This window comes from Bos taurus, chromosome 1 (genome assembly GCF_002263795.3).
Source record: "Bos taurus isolate L1 Dominette 01449 registration number 42190680 breed Hereford chromosome 1, ARS-UCD2.0, whole genome shotgun sequence".
NCBI lineage: Eukaryota > Metazoa > Chordata > Mammalia > Artiodactyla > Bovidae > Bos > Bos taurus.
In genome coordinates, this window is record NC_037328.1 from 64,673,714 (window position 1) to 64,700,506 (window position 26,793).

Below are 26,793 nucleotides of genomic sequence, written 5' to 3' on the forward strand. Positions count from 1 at the left end.
GGTGATCTCTTTCCACCATATAAGCAAGAAAAGTAGCTGTCTGCAAACCAGGAAGCAGCCCTCATCAAACACTGAATTTGTCAGCATCTTGACCTTGATGTTTCCAGCCTCCAGAACTGTGAGAAATAAATGTCTGTTGTTTAGTCACCCAGTTCATGGGTGTTAAGTTGCCTGAACTGATTAAGACATAATATAATGAAAATTATATTTGTTGTTGCTTAGTCACTAAGCTGTGTCTGACTCTTTTGCAACCACATGGATTGTAGCCCGCTAGGCTCCTGTCCATGGGATTTCTCCCGGCAAGAATACTGGAGTGGGTTGCCATCTCCTTCTCAAGAGGATCGTCCCGACCCAGGGATCAAACCTATGTCTCCTGCATTGGCAAGTGGGTTCTTTACCACTGAGCCACCCGGGAAGCCCATAATGAAATATTATTCCACCATAAAAAGGAATGAAATACTGATACATGCTACAACATGGATGAGCCCTGAAAACATGCTAACTGAAAGAAGCCAGACACAAAGGTCACATATTATGTGGTTCCATTATATGAAATATCTGGAAGAGGTAAATCCATAGAGACAGAAAGCAGACTGGTGGCTGCCAAAGGTCAAAAAAGGAGACAGTGGAGACTGAATGCTTAGTGGGTACGGAGTTTTCTTCAGGAGCAATGAAAATGTTGTCAAAACTGAGAGAGCCGATAGCTGTATAACACTGTGAATGTATTAAACACTACTGGATTGTTTACTGTAAAATGGTTTATCTTATGCTACATGAATTTTATCTCAGTTTTAAAAAAAGCTTAGAAATTCATAAAATAACTTAGTTGTTTTAAACTTTATTTTCTTTAGTAATAATGGAAAATTATTAGCGAGTGACTCAGAGAAGGCAATGGCACCCCACTCCAGTACTCTTGCCTGGAAAACCCCATGGACAGAGGAGCCTGGTGGGCTGCAGTCCATGGGGTTGCTAAGAGTCGGACGCGACTGAGCGACTTCACTTTCACTTTTCACTTTCCTGCATTGGAGAAGGAAATGGCAGCCCACTCCGGTGTTCTTGCCTGGAGAATCCCAGAGACTGGGGAGCCTGGTGGGCTGCCGTCTATGGGGTTGCACAGAGTCGGACACGACTGAAGTGACTTAGCAGCATTAGCGAGTGACTAAAGAATCAAATGTAATTACTTCAGAAATGATGTATGTGAACAGCAAAACAATCTTGATTTTTAAAATCTGATCAAATACAAGGTTTAAGCAGTATCTCAGTTTCAATGAACACAAACAGGTGCACACACACATTGAAGAGTATGGATTAAAATATGTCTCAATTTAAGGAGAATTATTCTCCAAAATATATCCATCATAAATATCACAAGATGCATCATGTGTTTGCATTTGAGTTTCTACCAAGTTGTTTACTTAACAAGGGGCTGTCTTGATTTGTATATTTTGAGAAATAAAGTACTTGCTGGAGGAAATCCTTAGCGTGGAAAAAAAAAAGATCAAGATTCCTTTTAAACTTTGGGAAACTTTAGTTATCTGACAGAAACAGTAAAAAATGAGGCAAAAAAATATCTAGCACTGACTTAGCAGTTTCTCATGCCAAGGTCCACAGTTTTACTGGATGTCACCGTACTCAAATAAAACGCAGTGAGCGCAAACCCAGTGCTCTATGACAACCTAGGAGGTGGGAGGGAAGCTGAAGAGGAAGGGGACATATGAATGCCTAGGGCTGATTCATGCTGATGTATGGCAGAAACCAACACAATATTGTAAAGCAAATATCCTCCAATTAAAAATAAATAAAATTTTAAAAAAATCTTATAGATACTACTTTATAAAGCAATCCACTAATTATATTATGCATAACATGATACAATTATGTAAATAGATAATGTAGAATTTCCAATGGTGGTCTCAGATAGATTTAAAAAGAGCTTCATATCAAAAACTTTAGGTAATATAACCTTAAAAACTACATAGATGGTTCAAAAAGTAGCTCTACTGATTACAAAGACACAGATGTGAAAGATGCATATAGAGTTTAAAAAAAATCATTCTATAAAATTTGAGATGTAACAAACAATTCCTAAAGTACTGTGTGTGTGCTCAGTCTGCTCTTTGTGACCAACCCCATGGACTATATCCCACAAGACTCCTCTGTCCATGGATTCTCCAGGCAAGAATACTGGAGTGGGTTGCCATTTCCTTCTCCAGGGGATCTTCGCGACCCAGGGATCTCTTGCCTCTCCTTCCCTGACAGGTGGATTCCTTACCACTGAGCCATTTGGGAAGCCCAAACTAATATTAACTTTGTATAATTTAAATCTATCTGAGTTAACAGAAAGAACCCTTTTGGGATCTTCTAAATGGGAAAACAGAAGATCACTTTATATTCAAGGGTTATCAGCATTAGCATTAGAAAAGAGCTACACCATAAAATCATAAAGTGATTACTTTGAAAGCTGAAAGTAATTCTTTCAGGACTGTGATTTTAATTTTCTCTATACTTCCTCTGCATTTTTAACATTTTCTTCCATCTAAATGTATTATTCTTGATTAAAACAAAAGCAGTTAAGAATTAAAAATAGAATTTATTTTCTCAAGATGTCTAAAATTTTTATGACACGGAATTAATGAATTTCTGTTGTGGAAGAGGACAACAGTCTCCCAGTCAAACCTTCTGCCAAACTGGAATAATCTTACCTACAATATTTGACATCACCCAGCTTTTCCCTGATATACAGATCAGTATTTTGAAAACATCTTGTTCCACTATTACCAGTTGAAAATGTCTTTACTGATTCCTAAATATTTAGTCTCTCTTTATGCCAGGGGCTGAGGCCTTTATTTGAGGTATTTTTCTCAGGAGTCCCTTAAGTCTTCACTTTTGAGGCTCTATATTTAATTCTGCCCCTTTGTATACTCTACCTGGTGTCCATTAACACCTTAGAGAGGCATAGCCAGGACTTAAAACAACATTCCAAATTATTTCTGATCAGCCCAAATCAAAATTAATAGTTGCAGGAAACCTGAAGATTTTCTTTGATGAATGAGATTACATAAGCATTGCTAGTAGCTACATAATATTGACAGTTTAAGATTACAGTCAACTGAATCATCCAAGTCTATTCTACTAGCAGCTCACATCTTCCACATCTAAAGTTTAAGAAATGCATTTTCCCAGTTTTAGAAAAACTTAAAAGGGGGAAAATTTTTTGTTTTATAATAAAATAAATTATATCTATTTCCTGATCACAGAAAGCTCTCTATCCCCCTTCTATATTTTTAACTTGACTAATTGAAACAAGCAATCTATTTACTCCTTGTTTTATCCACAGGGAATTGTACATGTTTAATGTTCAGTTAAGGAAGAAAACCACATCATCAGAGACAGTGTCGCTGATGAATGAATGAAAAATGACCATCCCTGGGCTTTTTAGAAATCACCAATACACAAACTCAGTTTTCTAATCAGTGTTTTCTTAGCAGTAGCAATGATGCCAAGGCTCACAAAGGAAGAAAATTTCTCTTCTACATCCCTTATATAAGTGCTAAGATGGGCTTTATAAGACTCCAGTTTTCTTGTCTGTATGGCATCTAAAATTACACAAATATAGCCACCAATTTATTTCCGGGTTAAGAAAACTTGATATAAATCCTTGGGAAGCAAGAAATTTTAACATTCTAGACACAAATCTGAAGATTAAATTGTATGTCAATCTTATTATTAAACCTTACTCGGGGAAATCTCTGTAACTTCTCCAGTACAAGATTTATCAGAACCTGCTAAAAATTAGAGAAGCTATGCCTATTTGAAAAATTTAATTCTGCTTTTATTTTGTTCAAAACCATATAAATGTGGTAGTCTAGTATGTGGTTATATAGGATGCTCCCTTCCTGTATAAGTACTTAATATGCTTACTTTTACCCTACAAAGATTTAATAGAAAATTAAAGCTACACATGTGTAACTTTCCTAGAAAATAGTAAAAGGATTAAGTGTTAGGAATTACCTTGAGTGGTGAAGTTGAAGAGTGCAGGTGTGTCTCGCCCATTTGGTAGTTTGACATTTGGGTCCCGTAATTCATCAAAAAATGAATGTGCACAAGCTTCCAGTGGTGTCAGTCGGGCAGTTGGTGTATACTCCAGCAGACGGCTACAAAGTGCAATCGCCTCGGGTGGAGTTCGGGGTCGGAAGACCTACAGAATAAAAAAAAAAAAAAGAGAGAGAGAGAGAGAGAGAGAAAGTACAGTTAATGTTTCAAGTAAGAATCTTTGCAAATTATCATCTGAGTACTGAGTTAATTCCCACCATGTACAAAAACATGGTTGCATTTGTGAAAGAAACCTTTTAGAATGAAAGGAGTTAACTGCATACAATTTACCACATTGGGGTGAACTGCTGATTAAAGACTATATGAAAAAGGCTCAGAGAAAAAACTAGGGCAAATGAAAAAAAAAATCTATACAAGCTTATCATAAAGCAGTACAACCAAACATGCACACAAAATATGACAGGCACAAAAGAAAGTCTCGGTTCTGGGAGCAGTCACAACTAGAAGAATGTGAAGTTAATGTAAAGTTCTGACTGCTGTGGTAATAGTTATAAGGTTTGCCTCTTTGGTGTGACTTTTCTTTTTAGCAGAACAATTGTTGATAATCAACAGCACAGCACTGTACAAATCTGGCAATTAATATCTTTTAAAAAGGAAAAGCTGTTTATTCTTCAATGATTTGGTATTAACTTTTCAATAAACAGAGCCTATTATTATTTGAGGAAATTCTTGAATATCCAGAACTTCTGAAAATGTCCAAAATTGTTTTCTCAGGTAGGTGTTATCGTAACACGGCCAGTTAACCCCTCATTTCAATAAATATTCTAGGGTTTTAATCAGGAATAGAGAAACTTATTTTTCATTAAGAACATCAACTCACAGAAAAAGTAAACTGAAAGCTATATAATGAGGCAAAATGCAAATAAACAAACTTATTTAAAGGAACAGAAAGCTTTCTACTCATCTGTGTCTTAAAACTCCGAATAAATACACAGAACTATGAAAAATATACTTTGTTCTAAATTATGGATAGTTAAAGAATAAAAGCAGAAGGGGAAAAACAAATAAACATAAACATCTGGACAGAAAGCTTTTGAAATTAAAGAAAAATGAAACACATATCCCTTGACAGAAGAACACAGACACAAATAGAAGGGTTAGTAGCCGCAATGGTGGAAGTTGACAGACACAAAAAGGAAAACAGATGCATAAAAATGGAGGGAAAGAGACCTACAAGTGAGGAAAGGACATGCAGACTGTGACAAGGCACAGAGGCGTCTGAGAGGCTTAAGTTTCCTAATGATAAAGGCTCATGTAACATTTGGCTATCCACCTAGGCTGAAAGCAGAACTGGTTACTACTACAGAGCTCATTAGATTATGAGACTATTTATAAGAGTACTTTCTACACTGAAAATCCTTTTTTTGTTTTGAAACAAAGTTTATTATTAATAAAGATATTTTCCTTGGAAATTGAGAAATTTTGGCTTGAGTAAGATATCAGAAATTTATTTCTGAACATTAAATATCTTAGTTAATTTATTTGGTTGTGTTAGAAAACCCTCTCCACAGTTACAAGCTGCTTTATCTTTATTCTTTTGAATAATCTGACTTGCCTCAGTCAAGGAGCTAATGTACTGTATTATTTGAAATGTTTAGATCTTTCACTGTATGTGGTCATTTCCCCCTTCTCTTGCTTCCCAGCCAGAACCATAATCAAACTCAAAATGTAGAAGAAAATAATCAGTGGAAACATTTAGAAAAATTTTTATGAAAATACTAAGCACTACTGACCTTCTCCTGAGGGAAGTTTGTATTTATTTGACAGCATATGGATTTACTTTGTTAGCTAGTTTAATAAAAATGCCTCTGACCAATATGGGAGCACAGAAGTAGAATTAAAAGTACCACCACCAAAAGTAGAAATAAGTATCTTTTAACATTCAAATGTAGGGTAGGTGGACAGTGAGTATATTTTAAATGAAAAAATTCTGTGTTACATCTATTAAGAAACCAGTATTGTAAGCTTACTTCTGATTACTAAAAAGAAAATCATCCACGTCTTTTTTGATTTCTTACTGACTAAAAGTCACCATCCATGTTGGTACTAAGACACATAATAGCTTATTCTGCCAGGCAACCCTAACTCACAGAATCAAAGAGTTAGAAAAATAAGGAAAAGAATTCATTTTAAGAACCTACATTAAACTCAAGACTTAACCTGCCTTTTAAGAAAAGTACCCATTATTATTTCTAATCCTTGAGAGATTCCTGATGAGAAAAGCCTTGGTTCTGTAATATACAGATAAAGGTTAAGAAAATTATGTGGGGTCAAATCCCAGCATACCCAAAGTCCAGATTTCTGACCATAAGACAGGGTGTGGTAGCATGCAGCTTTCAAAAATTATAGGCCAAACTAGAAAAAGGTTTTCTGAATTATCTTTGTGTCTAAAGAAAAGGAAACCAATAACTACTGTCACTTGGCTTTTAATAATGAAGTTGCTGCTGCTTTTCATTCCATACTAAATTGTTTAACACTCAACATCTTGGGTTCCGTGGGGTTTTTGTCAATATTTATTCTTGTAAAAATACTTTTCAAACCCCACTCCTAAACTTCAGCTTAGTTATCAATAAATCATTCAAGAAACTGAGAGTCTAAATATATACCACAAGCAAAACCTATACCGCACAGCTACCTACTTTGTTTTTATTATTACATTTCAAGAATGAATAACTTAGCTTTTCAAAAAAGTTTTCCCCCCGAGTTTTATAGACCTGCCCTGAAATTTTGGGAAAAAAAAAATTAAGTACATACCCGCACTCCTGAGGTGAAATGTCCTGTTCCTGACGAATCCTAAAGATGAGAATGCAGTGAAATAATCCAAACAGGGGAAGTCAATCCAAAAGAGAATAGTCCAGCAAGGAAAAATATATCCAATGTTATAAGAAATCCATGGTGTGGAGGGGGGGACATAGAAAATGTTTATACAGTTATAAACTTTAAACATCAGTCTGCACAGTAGCAAGTCCAAGTTTTAAAAATTATTTCACCACAGTGTATGCAAAAAAAATTTGATTGCGCAATGGTGAGGCACAGTAAAGAAATTAAATTTTAATTATGTTCCGATGCCAGTGCATTTATTAAAAAAATACAAAACCAAAAAAAGTTAAAATCAAAATGAAATCTAGAAGTAAAATTCCCAAAGTAAAGTGTTTGGTCTTCTACGACCTGGATTCATTGTCCATTGACATGGCTGGGAGGGGGCATATCAGCCTGCTTGTCAAGATGTGAGTTCCCAATATGCTAATTTTTCTCTATTAATGAATTCCAGTAACACAGTATAAACATTTTTGCTAAATTATTAGTGATGAGAGGAAAGTGATAAATTTATTTAATTTATAGGTTTCAAGCCAGATATTTTCAATTTGTGTGAGCTAAGAAGGATCAGGCCACCGCGGATTATTCTCATTTTGGATTGACTTCCCTGATAAAAGATATTTACTGACATTCTCATTATCTTAGGACTCTTCAAGAAATTGACATATCACCTCAGAAGTGCGGGTATAAACTTACTTTTTCTATTGTGGGCTTTGCCCCCTCATACCCTCTCCTTTTTGGAAAAACTCACTGAAAAAATTCTGTACCTCTGAACACTACAAATTCAACACAGTTCCATCTGCAAATATGCCCAATTCACCCACCAAAAGCTAAACAAAAATATATACAATGAACAATACAACTAAGGGACAGTCACAGTTATAGGTGACATGCATAGTAAGTAATGTAAACCAACACCTAGGCACAACGGAGCCAAATATGCAAAAGGGAGGTAGCAGGGTCTATTATGTCTAGGTATTGAGAACAAAAAATGGCAGAACTCACCAGTAGCTGTGAATTCCCTTGGCTATTCTAAGAGAATTTAACATTCTTTTAGGATAGTTTCCAGTGGGGGAATTAAATATTTTGCAAAAAATAAATAATCCGCGGATTACTTTTAGTCTGCAGACTAAAATTTAGTTCACGGATTAAAATCCGGCCCGTCAGGATAAAAATCTCTCATGAACTTAAAACACAACCAGGTGGACAAAAATAGAAAACCAGACTAAAAAAAATGAGAGCACAAAGTAAGACTCAACTGGGCCAACTAACAATTAGTGCGCAGACTAAATATGGCCAGCCAAGAATGTTAGCAAGGCCATGAAGAGCCAGCCCAAAATACTCCCTGTAAAAACTAAAACCAGAAGTAAATAAAGAAAACAAAACAGAACAAAGCAAAAAATAAAGAAATAAACAAAAGGAAGAAAGAAAACAAAAGCGAAAAGAAAAACTGAAAAGAACCAAAACACTGACATGAACTTTTAAGTGATTCAACTACTACCTCACCTGTGCAGCAACTCATTTTCTTAAATTGAAACAAACTCTTATCACAAATACTAGTCTAGAGAAGAAACTAGGAGGAAAAAAAAATTTTTTCCCCAAAAATAAAGTCTCTGTGGTACTGAACAAATGCAAATGAGTTCTTAACGGAAGAATTATTCAAAATAAATTTGCATTTGGATAACTCAGAAAGGACACAGGCCATTTTCTCCTTCACATGTCCTATAATAAATAGACTTTTGCCATCAAACATCAAATTTCAACCTGGAGCTAACTGTTATGACTGAATCTTAAGCCCCTTAAAATTACCATTTATATACCACATCAAGGCTTATGGTTGATTCTCATAGCATCAGCTCTCAACAATTCCACTATATTAAACAGCCAACCAGAGCAATGTAAAAATGCCTATGGGGCAATGATAATTAATCTAAGTAGAATGGAGAACAAGTACTGTGCCTTGTTCAGTAGCTCAAATAGCTAGTCCTCTTCAAGTTTTCATTGTGATAAATGTACAGTACAGACACTGTTCGCTGGTCATACACAAAATACACAAGCATTAAATGTTAAAAACTGATAAATCATGAACACTTCTGAAGAGCAACCCCAGTACATAAAATTATTTGCAATTTGTAAGGCTATATGCAGGACTAAAAGTGAGACGATATTATGGATTTGCTGACTAGTTAATTAACTAAAAAAAGAATTTAAGTCTACTGAAGTGCTCATGTACAGCACATAATTCATAAGAAACACATCTTTTCCTTAGCCACAATTCAATAAATTTTAGCTTCACTAATTAAAATACACATAAGGAATATAATGTTGGTATCAGCATTAAACTATGCCACAAATTCCTCCCTCTAATCTCATTTGCTCATAAAATACTACAGAAGTGTGATTTACCAAATGTCTACTTATCCAATTTAATCTTTCATTGTTCATAAAATGGTTACTATAGTCAAGTTGATCTTCCTAAGAATATAGAAATATTTCCTTTTCATCCATACCTCCTTTTCTTAAGGGATAGTCCCCTAAGCTACAACAATTCCTAACTTTAGCAGCACCTAAGCAAACCCAAGGGCTTCCCAGGTGTAAAGAATCCACCTGTTAATACAGGAGACACAAGAGACATGGGTTTGATCCCTGGGTTGGGAAGATCCCATAGAGCAGCAAATGGTAACCCACTCCAGTATCCTTGCCTGGAAAATTCCATGGACAGAGGAGCCTGGTGGGCTCCAGTCCATGGGGTTACAGAGAGTCCGACATGACTAAGCTACTGAGCACACATGCACACAAGCAAATCTAAACTGTCTTTCAACAGTACCCACCCTCATCCACTAGCCCTTCTATCGCCTTTAAAGGAGGCTCCTTTTCCCGTCCACCATCCACACTGAAGAGCCTCTCTATGATACCTATAGTACATGAAACACCTTGGAACACCAACAGCACATAATCAGGTATAAGGTTATTATTTAATACTTGCTTCAACTGACTCAGATATATATCACCCTTAAGTGTTTCAAAGATGGAGACTTAATATTTTAGTTTTTTTTTTTTTTTCTTTTGTATCCTTTATGGTGTCTAGCATAGCACTGATACACAGGAGGTAAGTGTTTTAAAGAACAAATGATAAGTCACAAATTTTTGCCTTCTTTTTTAATTCACCCTCACCCTATCCTCTGCTCCCCACAAGTGATCCATTCTTTCTTTTTTACCTTATTCTTCTCACGTATGGATTCACCACCTTAGTAGTTGAATTTTAATGTGCAATAGTTTCCAAAGAAATAGGGTAAAGCCAGTATAAACAGAAAAGTGAGGAGGTCTATTCACATAGCAAATAGATGTTAGAGAAGAAGTGATTATTCTAGCACTAATGAAGATGGAGGTAGAAAATTCAGTAAGGAACATAGTGTATTTATGTGACAAATGATAATGTACTAGTTGAGGTCAGTAGGCAGATGGGTTGAAGAGTAATATTGAAATTGACTACCTGAACAGCAGACAAAACAGACAAATGACAAACTTAGGAACCAACAGAAATCCCCAACATAGTTTCATGCTTTCTGGAATACATGAGCAAAATAAGGCAGAAAGGCCAGAAAGGGTAGAGTGGATCAGCAAAACAACAACAACAAAATGTTTGACAGGGATTTTTGCTTTGTGCTAAGACCCTTTGAACGTATTTTTGGTAATGGGTGAAACTAGTTAAAACAGGTAAGTTTACCAAATGAAAATTCATCTTGTAGTCAAAGACTTAGGAAAAAATATTATGAAGAAAGTCATTTAAAAAAATTATAGTGCATCTTTTGGTTTAGCTTTAAGCATAGCAAATAATACATGTAATAACTAAATCAGCTAGTCTGATTCCTTTGATGGCTGAAATGACCTCAATTTTTTGCTTACTCTGTTAGCTAGTTAGAAACACTAGTATTCACTCATTTCACAGCATGTGGACTGTATTCTAAGAAATCAAGTATGTAAGGATTGATTTTTGTGGATAATGCTTTCTGGGATACTTAAATCAATGATCTAAGGTCCCCACATATCCTACAGACAATTAACTATTAATCATGTATACCCAAGTCTCAGCAACAAACATTTTGAGGTAACATATTCATTTTATCATCAACAAAAGAGAAATAAGAAGCTGCTATGGTACATATATGGTATGACTTGGAAAGTACTACAGGAGTTATATGGTGGGAATAATCACATAAGAGCTTGGATAATTAGATGTTTCGTGGGAGAAGGAGATCTGAAGTCTTGACGAAGGTCAAGACTTAGTAAGCAGAGAGAAAGAACACTCTAAGTGTTCACTAGTAAGAGGTAGAAATGAATGTGGCTTTTCCGGGGAACAATCAGGAGAACAGTTTGATCAGATCAAGAAATTCAGCATGACTGCATGATCCCTTCAAAGTGAGCAGGACAACACTCTCATATGTAGCTAAGTTATTAAACAGTACTCAGTCAATCGAAAGAAACCAAGGCCCTTGGGATTCTAATCTATTTCCTCTACTAACTAGATATATCATTTATGAATTTCATTACTCTGAAAGAATATACAGACATCTGTGTTACCTAACTCAGAGGTCCCCAACCTCCAAGATGTAATGGCCTGATGATCTGAGGTGGAGCTGATGTAATAATAGAAATAAATTGCACAGTAAATGTAATGCGTCTGAATCATCCTGAAACCATCCCACCCCTGGTCCATGGTCTTCTCCAAAACTGGTCCCAGGTGCTGAAACAGCTGGGTACTGCTGATTTAACTGACCTCACAGGATTATTTAATACTGGAATAATACAGGGGAATATCTGCTTTAACTTTAACAAAATGTTAGCACAATCAGATACTCAAAATAGGGAATAAACATATACAACCATTACAATGTTAACTTTATTAGAAATCCTTAATCTATCCTGGTGGCTCAGAGGTTAAAGCGTGTGCCTCCAATGCAGGAGACCTGGGTTCAATCCCTGGGTTGGGAAGGAAATGGCAACCCACTCCAGTATTCTTGCCTGGAGAATCCCATGGACGGAGAAGCCTGGTAGGCTACAGCCCATGGGGTCGCAAAGAGTTGGACACGGTGAGTGACTTCACTTTCACTTTTCAATCTATCCTAACCAAACACTGAACTTTTAAATTCATTGCCTAATTACACGCATTTAAGGGTGAGGGAGCTGGAGAACTTGGGAAAGATTAGGTTTAACTGACTAAATGCCTCAGGAAAGGTTAAGAGCAGGACAAAGAACTAAATCTCTCATTTTTCTGGAAAAAGAAGCAGAAGAGTGACTGGATAATCATCCGAACTGGGACAGTGAAGAGTGTGAAGAACATGCCATTAATAATCATACTGGGCAAACATAAATTGGGACATATAAGCACTCTTCTCATTATATGTATGGTATATAAAATTTTTCCTATAGGCAATGAGGAATCAGACAATTTCAAACAGGAGAGACAATATCACATGTGCTTTAAGGAAGATGACTTTGACAGCAGTGAGGATGTGAAAGATATGAAGGAGGGAAATCAGGAGGTAGGAGGTTGTTTCAGCAATTCTATGATATGATGTTGGGCTAAAGTCAGGGCAGTGGAGATAGAGAAGACAAATCCTCTATATGCATATTTGTTTTCAAAAGAACCTGAAGAAAAGACACAACAGCTAACTGCTTTTCTACAAAAGCAAAAAACAACATGAGGCACAAAGAATGGGAGCAATGCTTATACTAGATCCTTACTTCATACCTAAATAGACTGTCATTTACCCAAAACTCCATGTACCAAATGCAGAATTTCAGCTTCTTCTCTTCTTCCAACCAATCTCCACCTGTATTTAATTCTCAATTTGCTTTTGCTATCATTTCCTTTTGCATCCCATCTGGCTTTTATTCTTTTAACTGTATAGCATACACCAAAAAGCAAGTATTTATCTTCCCCACCATCACTCTCAATACTGGTCCCCTTTTCAAAACATTAGTATATATATATTTCCTTTCCAACTTAAGCCACAAATGCTTATTCAATGAATTAGGTTGTTCTGGCTATTAGGTAATAGTCAAGGGCATCTTACTGGATTTCTGAATTCTCCAGAATTCAGGATTCTCCCTGCAATATATCACACTAGGATTATTTCATTGTTTTGTTCTTCTGTTTGCTATCTTTCTTATACATCTGAATACCCTCACTCAATGCTTCCAAGGAAGACGTTTTCTCCCTTCAACTTTCTGTCTGCCTATTTTTTTTGAGAACAGGAGCTCCCAGTTCTGGGGATATAGCTGTACTACACTATAACATGGTAGAGAAAAAAAGGGTTTCAGCAAATGGGACTAAAATAGGTTTTAACAGAAGACTTCGATAAAGGCAAAGCAGATTTTGTTTCCAGACTCCTGTTTACCCGCCTTCCAAAGGCAAAAAGCTTTTTCCTTTAGAGAATAACATTATGTACGTTAAAGAAAAAAAACAAAAAACTCCACTGGCTGCCTAGCATAAAAGAGTATTTCTCAAGCTGACATTCACTATCACAAAGGAGGGGAGACTTTCCTCTAGAAATTTAAAATTTTGTATTCTTATTTTGACAATAATCAATTCTTAATAAATCAATGTAAATATATTCTGGATCATCTGGAAGACAGAGTACTGCCATGGAATTTCTGTGTCTGAATTTGGTTTTGTGTTTACAACCACAGTAACAGCAACCAATGGTGTGCACTAATGAGAAATTAATGTAAGTGTCCTACTATATAATAAATGCATTTGTACCAAGTGAGAACCAAATTATGGCACATATATGAGTGAAGAATTCATAAGAGTTTGAAGACACAAAATAGGTGGGAGAATTGAATTATTATTCTATATATGGTATAAGAATGGAAGCCTAAATAAAACAAAAGGGCTTTGTGTATATTATTACACTGGAAAAGCATCAGTGTAAGATATAGAAAACATCTGGAATTCACAAGGGTAAATGATGTAAAGCATGCAAATTCACCATTAGTCTTCTATTGCTTGCATGGTAATTATAATGAATCATTCCTCACATTCCATCCTGGCTAACACTTGAAGAGATATAATCAAGGGGAAAAAGTACAGAATATGACAAACACTAGTACTGGTGGCAGTCTTGATTTAAAAAAAAAACGAGGACAAGGACTACTAAATAAGATCTCATGACCTCATTTCAGCATTGTATTGCTTAGAAACTCTACACAGGATGAATATTTAGAACAGATTCGACCAAAAAGAATTTTACTTTTCTACCTTAAAATAACATGCTTATTAAAAAAAAAATATGGAAATGCAGAAGAAAATAAAATCACCTATACTCTTTTAATTCAAACTACCATTAGCATTTCTGAATACTTCCCTGTATTAATTCAATACACAGAATTCTCTTTGCTTCTTGTTCTTCTTTAACATGGCTGAAATCATAGTATACTACAAATCACTTATTACATGTAACTTGGAATAACTTTGTGGATTCAAACTGCAGCTCGGATTCTAAATCCAAATAGGGCACCTACGATTCTCTTGAGTTTAGAACCAGTGAAAGAACCTAAATATCTTCTGACTCAGATTCAAAATAAACTTTAAATACCAAGACCAAAGGATGACTTATCTCAGAATATTTAGTGTTTACTGTAAACTTAAAAAGAGGGTAGGGGAGAGAGCAATGTCTTGGTCAGTGAAAGCTACAACTTATAATTCTGGCAGTAAAATTATTACTGAGGTCTTTGTTTCTAATTATTTGGAAACAAGAGGATTTTCTGAAGTGAAGAGACGTGAAGATATTTGATAACTTGAAGTAAAGAAACCTGAATAATACAACTTAGCAAGAGACCTACTTTGAATCTGGAAATGTAAATTATTTCACCTAAATTACTTTACCTCTTATTATAAAAGATATATAACCAATTAAATGAACTTGTCAGTGTTCAAAACAAACTGTTCTATGTATATTTTTAAATATAAAAGATCTCTGATTGAAATATGTATTAAAAAGTTGAATATTTCCAACCCACAAAATATATAATGAAATATAAGAATAAACTGGGAAGAGGGATATATAGATGGCACAGAACTAGAAGGTTAAAAAACTTGGTATTAAACACACACACACATACACAGAGAAGAAGCTTAATTCTGACTTTGTCAGTCACATATGGAAACATGGATAAGTCATTTGGCATGTTTAGCTACAGTTTCAGAATCCATAAAACAAGAGAGTCACTCTAGCTATAAACCTTATTGATATTTTTTTTCCCCTCTGCATACAATCTCACAAATCAGACATGAAAATAACTTTTTAATAAAATCTCTCTACAATCATTTCAATTAACTATCAAAACAAAAAATAAAGTCTTCTCATAAGTTAGTACTTATGCTCTTAGAATTGGCTCCAACTAAAAGTTGAAGTTAGGCTTTTCCAATGGCTAGTGACATCCTGTGGGTATATCAACTGCTTTCAATGTATACTATTCATGAGACCAAATCTTCATTTTACTCTTGCTCCCAAAACACCAACAGGAAAGAAAACAAGAGAAGAACACAAAATATAATCTATTACTAGTAGTTTAAAAAGAATAAAAATATATGTGATACTGAATGCTATACGATATTGAATGCATGTAAGTACCCAACTATATAAAGAAATTACTTCTGAATTTTAAAGAGTAAAAATTTATATAAGATCCTGCACTTAATGAAATTCTTTATTTGAATACTATGCATGTGTACTGTCCTCATCCTACAAATAAAAACCCAGATTGGAAACTTTCTACAGGAAATCAATGGGAATGCAGCTATATACAATCAATGAAATACTAATGTATAATTATCCAATTATTTTTACATGCAGAAGTCCTGTTGTACTTTGTATTCCGACAGCCACCTAGTCTCAAAATAGTTTAGTTCAAGAACAATGAGAAATCCAACTTCTAATTAACTACTGGTTAATGTATTTTTTAAAAAAACTCGTTTTGACTCACCTTAGTCCAAGGATGTGCCTTAATTTGAGGGAATTTGAATTCCGTGTAGTTTGGGTTCATTTCTCGAATTTGCTCCCTTGTTGGTGTCCCCAGGACCTAGATAAAGAAAGAAAGTTATTGCCCTAATTTTCTATTATACTTATAAATATAGTCTTTATGTTTTAATGTACTGGTTTCACTGGAAAATGGAATTCCAAAGTTATAAAATATGTAACTCATTAAATAGAGCAGACTTTATAAAAGACTTCAATTTCTGACTAGAGAACCCAAGCTATAGGTAGTATACAGACTTTTATGGTAATAGTCATTAAGTCTGTAAAAGAAAGGTCACTCAAAAATATTCAACTAAAAATCAGGCATCTTCGTTCTGTCTAGAAAAACAATCTGTTGTGATGACATAATGAAGTGAGAGAATCTTTTATTCATTTATTCACCAGTAAAGTAAGTCAAAGGTTTTATTATCAAAAAACTAATTAGGAGAACCTTAGTCAAACATGGTCATCAATAATTCCATTCAATCACTGAATATTAAGTGAATATCCCTGTGCACTAGGAACTATATGAAGAATACTAAGAACAAGAGAGATTCTAAACTATGAGCAACTTACATATTTGTGTGGAAAAAAGTATAACTATAATACAAGATGAAAATATACTGAGCACTTCATTACCTCCAGAGCTGTATTAGGCACCAAACGAAGGCAAGTATATGGACTTGACTGCATCAGACAGGTGATGGGAAGAGACATTAAGTACTAAAATGAGTACTCTGAAGAAAAACAAGACTTATTACGTATCTTTGTAACTCTAGTGCCCAATATAAAACAAGTTTGTTGAAATAAAACGTTAATCCATTTAATTCAAGGACAGTTGCACAGAGGAGCAGAATGTGAAGTACTTGATCAGTGGTGAACAAACAGGGCAAACTAAGCATTTCAGGTGCTTGTTGTTATTGTTTCTAATTCTCTAGACTTCATTAAAACTTTCAGAACTTAGGCAAATTTTTTAAAGTTTTATTCTTCAAAAGACACTCATATGAAAACAAAACGTAAGCTAGACTGAGTAGGTACTGTATAATTTAATTCATATAGAATTCTAGAACATCTTCTGCCTATAGTGACATAAAGAAGATTCACGGTTGTGAGGAGCTAGAACAAAGTATTACAAAGAGGTACTAGGAAATTATTAGGGGTAATAAATATAATACAACTTCCTTTCCTTCCTGTAGTAGAATTCCAGCTTTATGGAGAAGCAAAGAGTGTTGAGAAGGAAAATATCTGGTCTTTGTAACTGTAGCTATCAGATATTTGTAAGTTAGGAGCTATCTATATTTAAAATATGAAAAGTAAAAGTTTTCATTTTAAATAATAAAGCAAGCCCTTATTTTCTAAATTGGACTCTTGATGAAGGGTGTATGTGTGTACATGTATGGGAAAAAGGGGAAAGAGTGAAAAAGAAGGGAGAGTGAACTTATTGATAATTCTGCCTTCCAAATGCAACTCCACTGGATTTTTTTAAATGCTAAATAAAAACAACAGCAATGTTAAAAAATGAGTATTTAAAATGCATACTTTCAGTGATGCTACAATCCACTAATTTCATTTTAAGACATATACTGTAGAGAAACTCTTTATAATAAATATTAGTCTGTAATAGGGGCTTCCCTGCTGGCTCAAGCAGTAAAGAATCTGCCTGCAATGGAGGAGACACAGGAAACGCAGGTTTGATGCCTAGGTCGGGAAGATTCCCTGGAGGAGGGCATGGCAACCCACTCTACTATTCTTCCCAGGAAAACACCATGGATAGAGGAGCCCTGTGGCTAAGGTCCACGGGGTCACAAAGCATAGGACACAACCGAAGCGACTCAGTATACACACAGTCTGTAATAATACAACACTGCAGGCAAAAGCAAAAATCCAAAAGTAGAATTAATAAAGTGTGGCACAGTCATACAACGATATACTAACTAGCAATGAAAATAAATGAACTAGAACAACATATACCTTATTGGATGAATTTCACACAGTGGTGAATTTTCACTCAATAATGGCTTTATGTAAAGTTTAAAAACTGGAAACACTAAACTATGTTTTAATTTACGTGAAAATGAAGTGAAGTGAAAGTCGCTCAGCCATGTCTGACTCTTTGTGACTCCATGAATTCCATACAGTCCATGGAATTCTCCAGGCCAGAACACTGGAGAAGGTAGCTGTTCCCTTTTCCAGAGGATCTTCCCAACCCAGGGATCGGACCCAGATCTCCCACACTGCAGGCAGATTCTTTAACAAGCTGAGCCACTAGGGAAGCCCAAGAATACTGCAGTGGGTAGCCCATCCCTTATCCAGGAGATCTTCCCGACCCAGGAATTGAACTGGGGTCTCCTGCGTTGCAGGTGGATTCTTTATCAGCTGAGTTACCAGGGAATCCTTTAGTTTACATAGTTAAACTAAATCAAAAGCATGGGAATATTCACTAGAAAAATCAAGTATAGATTATTTAGCTTACTAGAAATAATGGAGGAGGAGGGACTGTGACTGGGGTGGGCATAAGTGGTTCTCTAATTCTAATTCTTAATCTGAGTGGTACTTACATGGATAGTCACTTTATTATTATGCTTTAAACTTAATTTTTATATATTTTTGTATTATGATATATTTCACAATAAAATAATAATGACACTTAAGAAATGCCCACTCTCAAATCAGTGAGTATTTTTTGTGTAATCTCCCCTTTTTTATTCAGCACTTTGTTAGCACAAGGCACAGTCCTAACTCCCTACAAGCTGGTAAAAATGCCAAAAGAAATGAGGGGATGTATATAGACCATCAGTAAATCCATCTTTTTACTGCATGAACAAAGATCATATGAATTTATAGGCTATTTGGCTGACTTTTCCATATTGCATAATGGAAAATGTATAATACTGTATAATGAAAAAGGCAGGATGCTCCTTGAAGTGAATGTTTAAATTCGTATATGCTTTTTATTATAACCTAAGAATATTCCTGGTGGAAGTAAATCTATGAAATAAACAACAAACAGCTGAGAAACACATAACATGCATATAAGGTTTGCTTAAATAAACATATGTTATAATAATTTATTTTATGTGAAAGCAAGAAAGTATACTATATGTGTGCATATGTGAAGTCACGCCCATATTCTCTCTAAACTGTCTCACAGCCATTTAGATCTAAACATTTATCCCAAATTTTATATGTGAAAAATTTCACATATGAGAAAAGCTGCATCTTTTTTAAAACAGTGAGATTATCCTCCCTTTATACTACCAATTCTCTAATATTTTTCAATACTACATTTGTTTCATCACATTTCCACTCCTCCATGCATATATCAATCCACCTTATTTTCTGATGCATCTGAATATCAGTTGCAGACATTTAATTATGTTAGCATACATATAATTAACTAAGGTTCAATATTTCTGACCTTTACATCTAAGCATTTTTTACATACCTAGAATTCTCACTCAATATATACCAGTGCATGGATGTGGAAAAAAATCTTTTATCACAATGGGAGATTATCTGCTTTGATGAATAATTACGATACAAAAAAGATTCTTAATTATACTTCTGATTGGTGATCAGAGTTTGTGTTCTTTATCTTTAAAATGTGGATATTTGTGACTTTTAAGAAACTTAATTACTATTAATATCTAGTAAATGGAATCACTGATATATTCACTATCAATTACTTAAAAGCAATTAACCAAATAAACTAGCATATCACCACAAAGCGGCAAAGGGTATCTTATTAGTGTTACAGCCACATGACGAATCACTAGAGCTATTAGATGGACGAAGTGAAATTCCAATGTAGCTGTCTGTTTTATGTTTAATTTCTCTTGTCAAATATACAACTATTATAATAATTTTTCTATTCTTTTTCTTGTCACCTTAAAATCTTGAAAAGCACATTCTCCCCAGACTAGCTAATAGAGATGAAAAGTAGATGGGAGATCCAGGGATTAGCCAACTTTTTTTAAGGGCCAGAAAGTAAACACCTTAGGCTTTCTGGGCCAGAGAGCCTCTGTTACTAGTCACTTCCACTACTGTAGCACATGTGATTGTTTCACATGTAGAATTTTGATTGGAATGTTTAATGGCAGGAAGTCCTATGGATGTGCACATTATAAGTAATTCTATTGCCTAAAATTTTTAATCTCAAGGCCTAAGTTGTAGAACATCCTTGTTACAGAATTGCTTTGTGTATATTGTGTTAACTAAAAGCCTTACATAATAAAGTATAATTCTGTATAACTTGGCATCAGTAGCTCAATAAATCTAGAATATCATGTAAAGTTTGCATTATTTTAAAAAAAGACATCTCTTTTTAGTAACTGCTAAGTAACTGATATTAGAATTACTCTCTAAAGTAAAACAATTAGAAAACTGACTGACGAAATAGTCTTTCAAGGAGAAGGTAAATACGATTCAAAAAGAAGGGAGTAGGGAACTGGTCAACAGATATAGGTACAAAAATGACAGAGGGCAGAACTGACAAATGAGGGCATAAAACAGCTATTATAATGAGGAGACAAACACAGGAGTAAAAAAGAAATACAGTAATCACACAGCTGAAAAGTATGATATGTGAAGTTAAAATTTTCCTGGAGGTCTAACAACAGATGAGACACCACAGAAGACAATCAGTGAACTTAAAAAACAAAACAAAACAGCAGAAACTATCAAAGCTGAAGCATGGAGGTACAACAAGCTAGAAACACATAGGTACCTGTGATTGGAGTCTAAGAAGGGGCTTGAGGGAACAGATGTCGAAAAAATATTTGAAGAAATAGTGGCCAACATTTTCCCAAATTTGATGAAAATGCCATGAAACCCAAACAGTATAAAAGCCACTGATAAAGGGAAAGTTTTTACCAAAGCAAAGAGACACATTTTATACAGTCGACAATAATAGCCAACTTATCAGAAACAACGCAAGCCAGAAGAAAATCGAGACCTCTCTCAAAAAAAAAAAAAAAAAAAAGAGAAACTAGAAACCAAGAAATTCCATATCCAGTAAAAATATCCTTCAAAAGAATGACAGGAACAGAACCAAGATGTCTTGATTTCCAGTTCTCTCCATCAATCAAACCACATAATAAAACTCAGGGCTACTTCTCTCCTTGAAACAGTGAAAAAAATTAAATAAACAAGACATTGTTAAGCAAACAAAAGCTAAGAGAGTTTGTCTCCAGATTTTCACTACAAGAAAATACTTTAGGATGAAAGAAAACGAATGGTCATTCCTATCTACACTAAGGAATAAAGACCACCAAAAATTATAAATATGGACTATATGTATGACATTTCCCTTTTGCTTTTATTTTTTTAAGTTGGTCACTACTGTATTCATTTATTTTTTGATTTATTTATTTTTAATTGAAGGATAATTGCTTTACAGTATCGCAATAGTTTCTACCAAATATCATCATGAATCTCCCCTTTGCTTTTAAACTGGTTTAGAAGAAAACAGTGTTTAAAGCAAAATAAAGTATTATAGAAGTAAAATGTATGGCAAGAGCACAATGAACAGGAAGGGGAAATGGAAATATGCTATTGTAAGGTTCTTACTTTATATGCAAAGTGGTATATTATTATCTGTAGACCATGATAGAGTAGGATGCCTATGTTCAATCTTAGAAGAAATTTTAAAAAATGTAACATGGCAATCAATATAGCTTAAAAAGCCAACAGGGAAAATGAAAAACACTCAAGAGAGCAGTAAAAAAGGGAGAGGAAGAAACAAACAACAAAAAGAAAACAATTACCAAGGTGGAATATTTAAACCCAACCATATTAATAATTACATTGAATGTAAATGGTCCAAACACTCCAATTAAAGGTAAAAATTATCAGACTCAATGCAATATCAGAAAATTGTAGACTTCAGTACAAGGAAATTAAACAAAAATAGAGGGACATTTCCTAACGATAAAAGCAAGTTTAAGACTAAATTTAAAATTATTATAAATACTGTATGTTGATGAAAATGCAAAACACTGAAACTCTCATACACTGCTGGTGGAAGTGCAGAACAGTGAAACTGCTCTGGAAAACAGTTTGATGATTTCTTACAAAGTTTACACACATTTATCATATGACAGCAATTTCAGTCCTGTTCTTTATTGAAGAGAAATGTAAACACAGGTTTGTTTGAACAAAAAGAGAAGCTTTACTCATAACAGCCAAAACAAAAACAAGTTAAATGCTAACCACAGGTAAATGGATAAACAACTCTTAGAATAGGTAATACAAAGATGGGTAAATCACAAAAACATGATGTTGAACTAAAAAAAACAGATACAAAACACACACACACACAACATGATTCCATTCATATGAAATTCTAGAATAGGAAAAACTAACCTGCAGTGACAGAAAGCAGACTAATGGTAACCTGAAACAAAAGATGGGAGACTGCAAAGGTACACGAACAGGGTGATCAACTGTCCCAGCTTACCTGGGACTACCCTGGCAGATCCCTCAGTCTTGGGCAACCTGAGACATTTGGTTACCCTAGGCTGTACACAAGAACATGTTTGGGGATGACGGAAATGTTCTAAATCTTGACCAGGATAGTAGATATGTTTGTCAAAACTCATTAAACTGTACACTTAAAACTGTTATATTTTATTGTATGTAAACTACACCACTATGAAATTAATTTAAAAAGTAAAAAACAGACCATTATGTAATTTGTGATGCCATTACTATACTAAATACAACCATGTTTATCTTTCTTCTGCTGCTATTTTAAGGCTAGCATTAAAAGTATAAGAGTCTGCCAAACCTTAAAATCAGAATTATTTTATATACAGTACATACAGTCTTTAAGAAAAGAAAGATGTGAGTTAAGATGCAAAGGAATGTAAGGATGCAAAGGCATGAAATAATTGAGAGGCATTACAAAATTTTTTTTTCAGTCTCCTAAGTCACTCCACTCAATAGAAATATTTACTGAGTGCCCTTGCTCAAGGAACAATAGGGCAGAAAGACTTGTACATTATAGTTAGTTGCTCAGTCATATCCAACTCTTTGCAACCCCATGGACTGCAGCCCTCCAGGCTCCTCTATCCATAGAATTCTCCAGGCAAGAATACTGGAGCGGGTAGCCATTCCCTTCTTCAAGCGATCTTCCCAACCCAGGGACTGAATCTGCATCTCCTGCATTGCAGGCAGATTCTTTACCCCCAGAGCCAACAGGGAACCCCTGTACATTATAAATCAACTTCAAATAGCCAAGATCAGTACAACAAAATAAGCACAGAGATCTATGAGGCGAAAGTGCTACAATGAACTGGAGTAAAGAAAAGATTTAGGAAAGGATGCTGGAAGGAGAGACAAGAGCAAATTTTACTTAAGGAATCTAGGAAGCAAATGAATCAGATGCAGGTTCTATGCACTCAAGGTATGAGGTAGCAAATAGCATGATTTGGGTAACTGTATCAGTTGAGTGTTGACAGAGAACAAGGCTTAGATAATGGATGGATGGCAACATTAAAGTCTTAAAGGTTAACAAGTGAAAGATTATGAAGAGCAAAGATTCCAAATGCATCACAATCTGCAATCAATAATAAACTACAACAAAAAACAAGTCAACTATCCCATTTCTACTTCTGAATATATTTTTTATATATTAAGCTTCTACTAGGTTCAGAGTGTATTTCTACTTGATTTATTTCAGGTGATTTATATTTGGAAACTCTGAAATCATATACTTAAACTTTTTCACTTAACAGATTAAAAAAAAATGTATGTTTGACAAGGATCTTAACACTTCAGACACAAAACAAGTCTCAGGGTTCCCTCAAATTTTAAGAGATGGAAGATTAGTTTTTCCCCAGAAACTTTTAAGATTAAAGGTACATTTAAAAAATAATTATTATTTCTGGATTTCCTGAAAACTGAGTGCCCCACAACTTAAAGGAAATTAAACTGCACATAATATTTTATGTACTTTTCTATAATTATGGTATCTCTTACACAGTAAAAGGAGGGGGATGTTCAAAATGATCACACTATTGGGAAGAGTATGTACTCTGAGTTATCTGCCATTAGAATAGGATCTTTCCATTTATTGCAAAAAAAGCATTTTTTAAGTCTACTATCCTAGAACGTCATGGGGGGTAAGTGGTGCAAAGACTCAAAGATCAGAGATTAGCCTGTCACAACCCTCTGGGAAGTTGTTCATCTTTTATGATTAAATCAATTATTTCATTTGTATCCAGTCCCATTACATTTGTTGCACCATTTTTTTTTCATTCATTTAGCTTCAAATTTATCTAGACACCAATAAATATCAAGTGATGAGTTATGATTCATGTCTTCAAAGAAATAAAGCCAAGAATCATCTGACAAAAGCTCTGAAATACACTTCTTTCACAGCTTTGCGTTTTAATAGCCCAACACCAGAGGTCGCCAAACTTCAGCAATAGAACTACATGTGTGGCCTTTAAAACAAACATGAAGCCAAAGAAATTCTATTAGAAATCTGTTACTCCTCTGCTTAAAATCCTTCAGTGGCTTCCAAGTGCTTACAGGCTAAAGTGTTCTGGCCACTGCCCACAGCTCCAGCCTCCTGGTAAACTTATACACTATCCCCACCATTCAGAACTTTAGGCTCGAACCATAAAGTAACACACAATAGACCTGACTTCACTAAGCATCCTTGTCCAAATTAGCACGTACGTCCTCCATTCCCTTCCTTTCTCTCAATGGTGAGTATCTTTGCATGTTTCAAGATTCAGTTCAAGAATTTCCTCTTAAATGAAATCTTTCCAGATAGGATTCTCTCCAAATAGGATACTTCTGCCTCTGTACTCTGATCAGACTTCTGGAGTCAGACCTGCTTTACCTCCCCTCAATAAGTGTGTGAACTCCTTGAGGGCAAAGACCCTCTGTGTAGGCCCAAATGGTTCACTAAATCAAAATGCTGTTAACGTGATGTACCCTGAAAGACTGAAGGGATACATGGCCATAATGAATTCAATCAAAGCTTTTAAAATAAGCAGATAAAAAATTGTGTAACACAGAGTCAAGAGGGATTTCTGCATAAAAGAAATGTTTATTTAAATTGGATAACTGTCAGGTTGACTGTCTGTATCATAAATGTGACAATGTGAAAACCAAAAAACATGTCAATGAGCTATTCTATTTCAAAATATCAGTACTCTACTGACATTCTTGGAATCACCACATTTTCACTTCCAAAGGATTGATATAAAATGTTATGCTCTCTGGTATATCCCTACAAGTTACAGGTTTTAAACTTTTTAAAAACACTATGCTGCTGCTGCTAAGTTGCTTCAGTCGTGTCTGACTCTGTGCGACCCCATAGACGGCAGCCCACCAGGCTCCCCTGTCCCTGGGATTCTCCAGGCAAGAACACTAGAGTGGGTTGCCATTTCTTTCTCCAATGCATGAAAGGGAAAAGTGAAAGTGAAGTCGCTCAGTCGTATCCAACTCCTAGCGACCCCATGGACTGCAACCTACCAGGCTCCTCCGTCCATGGGATTTTCCAGGCAAGAGTACTGGAGTGGGGTGCCCTTGCCTTCTCTGTAAATACATTACAGGTAGGTAGCTAAAATACTTAACTATCAAAACAAGACAAGTGAAGTCACTCAGTCGTGTCCAACTCCTGGCAACCCATGGACTGTAGCCTATCAGGTATTCCACCCATGGGATTTTCCAGGCAAGAGTACTGAGTTGGTTGCCATTTCCTTCTCCAGAGGATCTTCCCAACTTAGGGACTGAACCCAGGTCTCCCACATTGCAGGCAGACACTTATATGCAGATTTTATACAGTTCCTATCGACCTCACCTATAAGAAATGGGTGAGATTTTGGTATAAGGATTTTTTTGTGGGGTTTGCGATGTTTCTCTCTCAGGGTTTTCCTCTGATTTCCAAAAGGCAAGGAACCTCCCCCCATCCTCAAAGCTACAGCAGCAGCAGCACAATCATTAAAATCTCATTAGGAATATCAGTGAAGAAAAGAGCATCAAGCTGTCATGTTATTTTGAACACAACAAAAGTATCTCAATAAATTATTCAAAAGTATTTGGATAAATACTTTTGGCTAAAGTATTTATTCAGCCTAAACTAGTACAGGAGGGTCCCTTTGTGTGTCCATGATTTACTCCATTTACCCCTGTGCCATTTGTCACTTAACTGGATCTGAGTGCTTTGCAAAGCTATGGTCAGTTTACTGCCTTTCTTAAAATATGGTGGAAGCAGCAACACACCCTTATCAGAAGTTCTGCAGGTAGATGTCTTCAATCTTATCTTAAAAAACAAACAAAGCTTTGAGCTTTACACCCCTCTATAGAACTTACTTCTTTTTTAATATATTCAGTGCTTACAACCATCAACTGCTATCTGATTTCAGAACATGTTCATCATCCCTAAATTAAACCCTGTACCCATGAGCAGTCACTCCCATTTCTACTCTCCCCAATTACTGACAACCACTAATCTACTTTCTGTCTCTACAGATTTGCTTATTCTGGACATTTCATATAAATGGAATCACATTAACATGTGTCCTTTTGTGTTTGATATTTTCTGTGATAGTCTGTATTTGACATTTTCATTCATCAGCTGATGGACAACTGAAATGTTTATACTTTTTCGGCTATAAATAATACTGCACAAACCTTTATGTACAAGTTTTTTTTGTAGATTAGTGTTTTCAAATTCCTATGAAGGGAACTGCTGGGTTGTGTGGTAACCCTATTATTTTGAGTAAGTGCAAAACCGCTTTTTGTTTATACCATTTTACAATCCCTCGAGCAATGTATGAAAGTTTCAATTTCTCCACATCCTTTGGTAAGGATTCCCAGGTGG

At 35.2% G+C, this 26,793-nt stretch overlaps 1 protein-coding gene across 5 annotated transcripts in view; it reads right to left on the reverse strand.

The window, feature by feature from the left end:
- The window catches only part of GSK3B (glycogen synthase kinase 3 beta), a 220,582-nt gene that overhangs the window by 32,398 nt on the left and 161,391 nt on the right, over positions 1-26,793 (reverse strand). For 4 of the 5 annotated variants that reach the window (XM_059887275.1, XM_024992903.2, NM_001101310.1 and 1 more), the window contains 3 exon segments: positions 15,922-16,017; positions 6,868-6,906; positions 4,012-4,198 (listed from right to left, as the gene is read on the reverse strand). In XM_059887275.1, the coding sequence (XP_059743258.1) occupies positions 4,012-4,198; positions 6,868-6,906; positions 15,922-16,017 (322 nt within the window). 5 annotated transcript variants of the gene reach the window in all.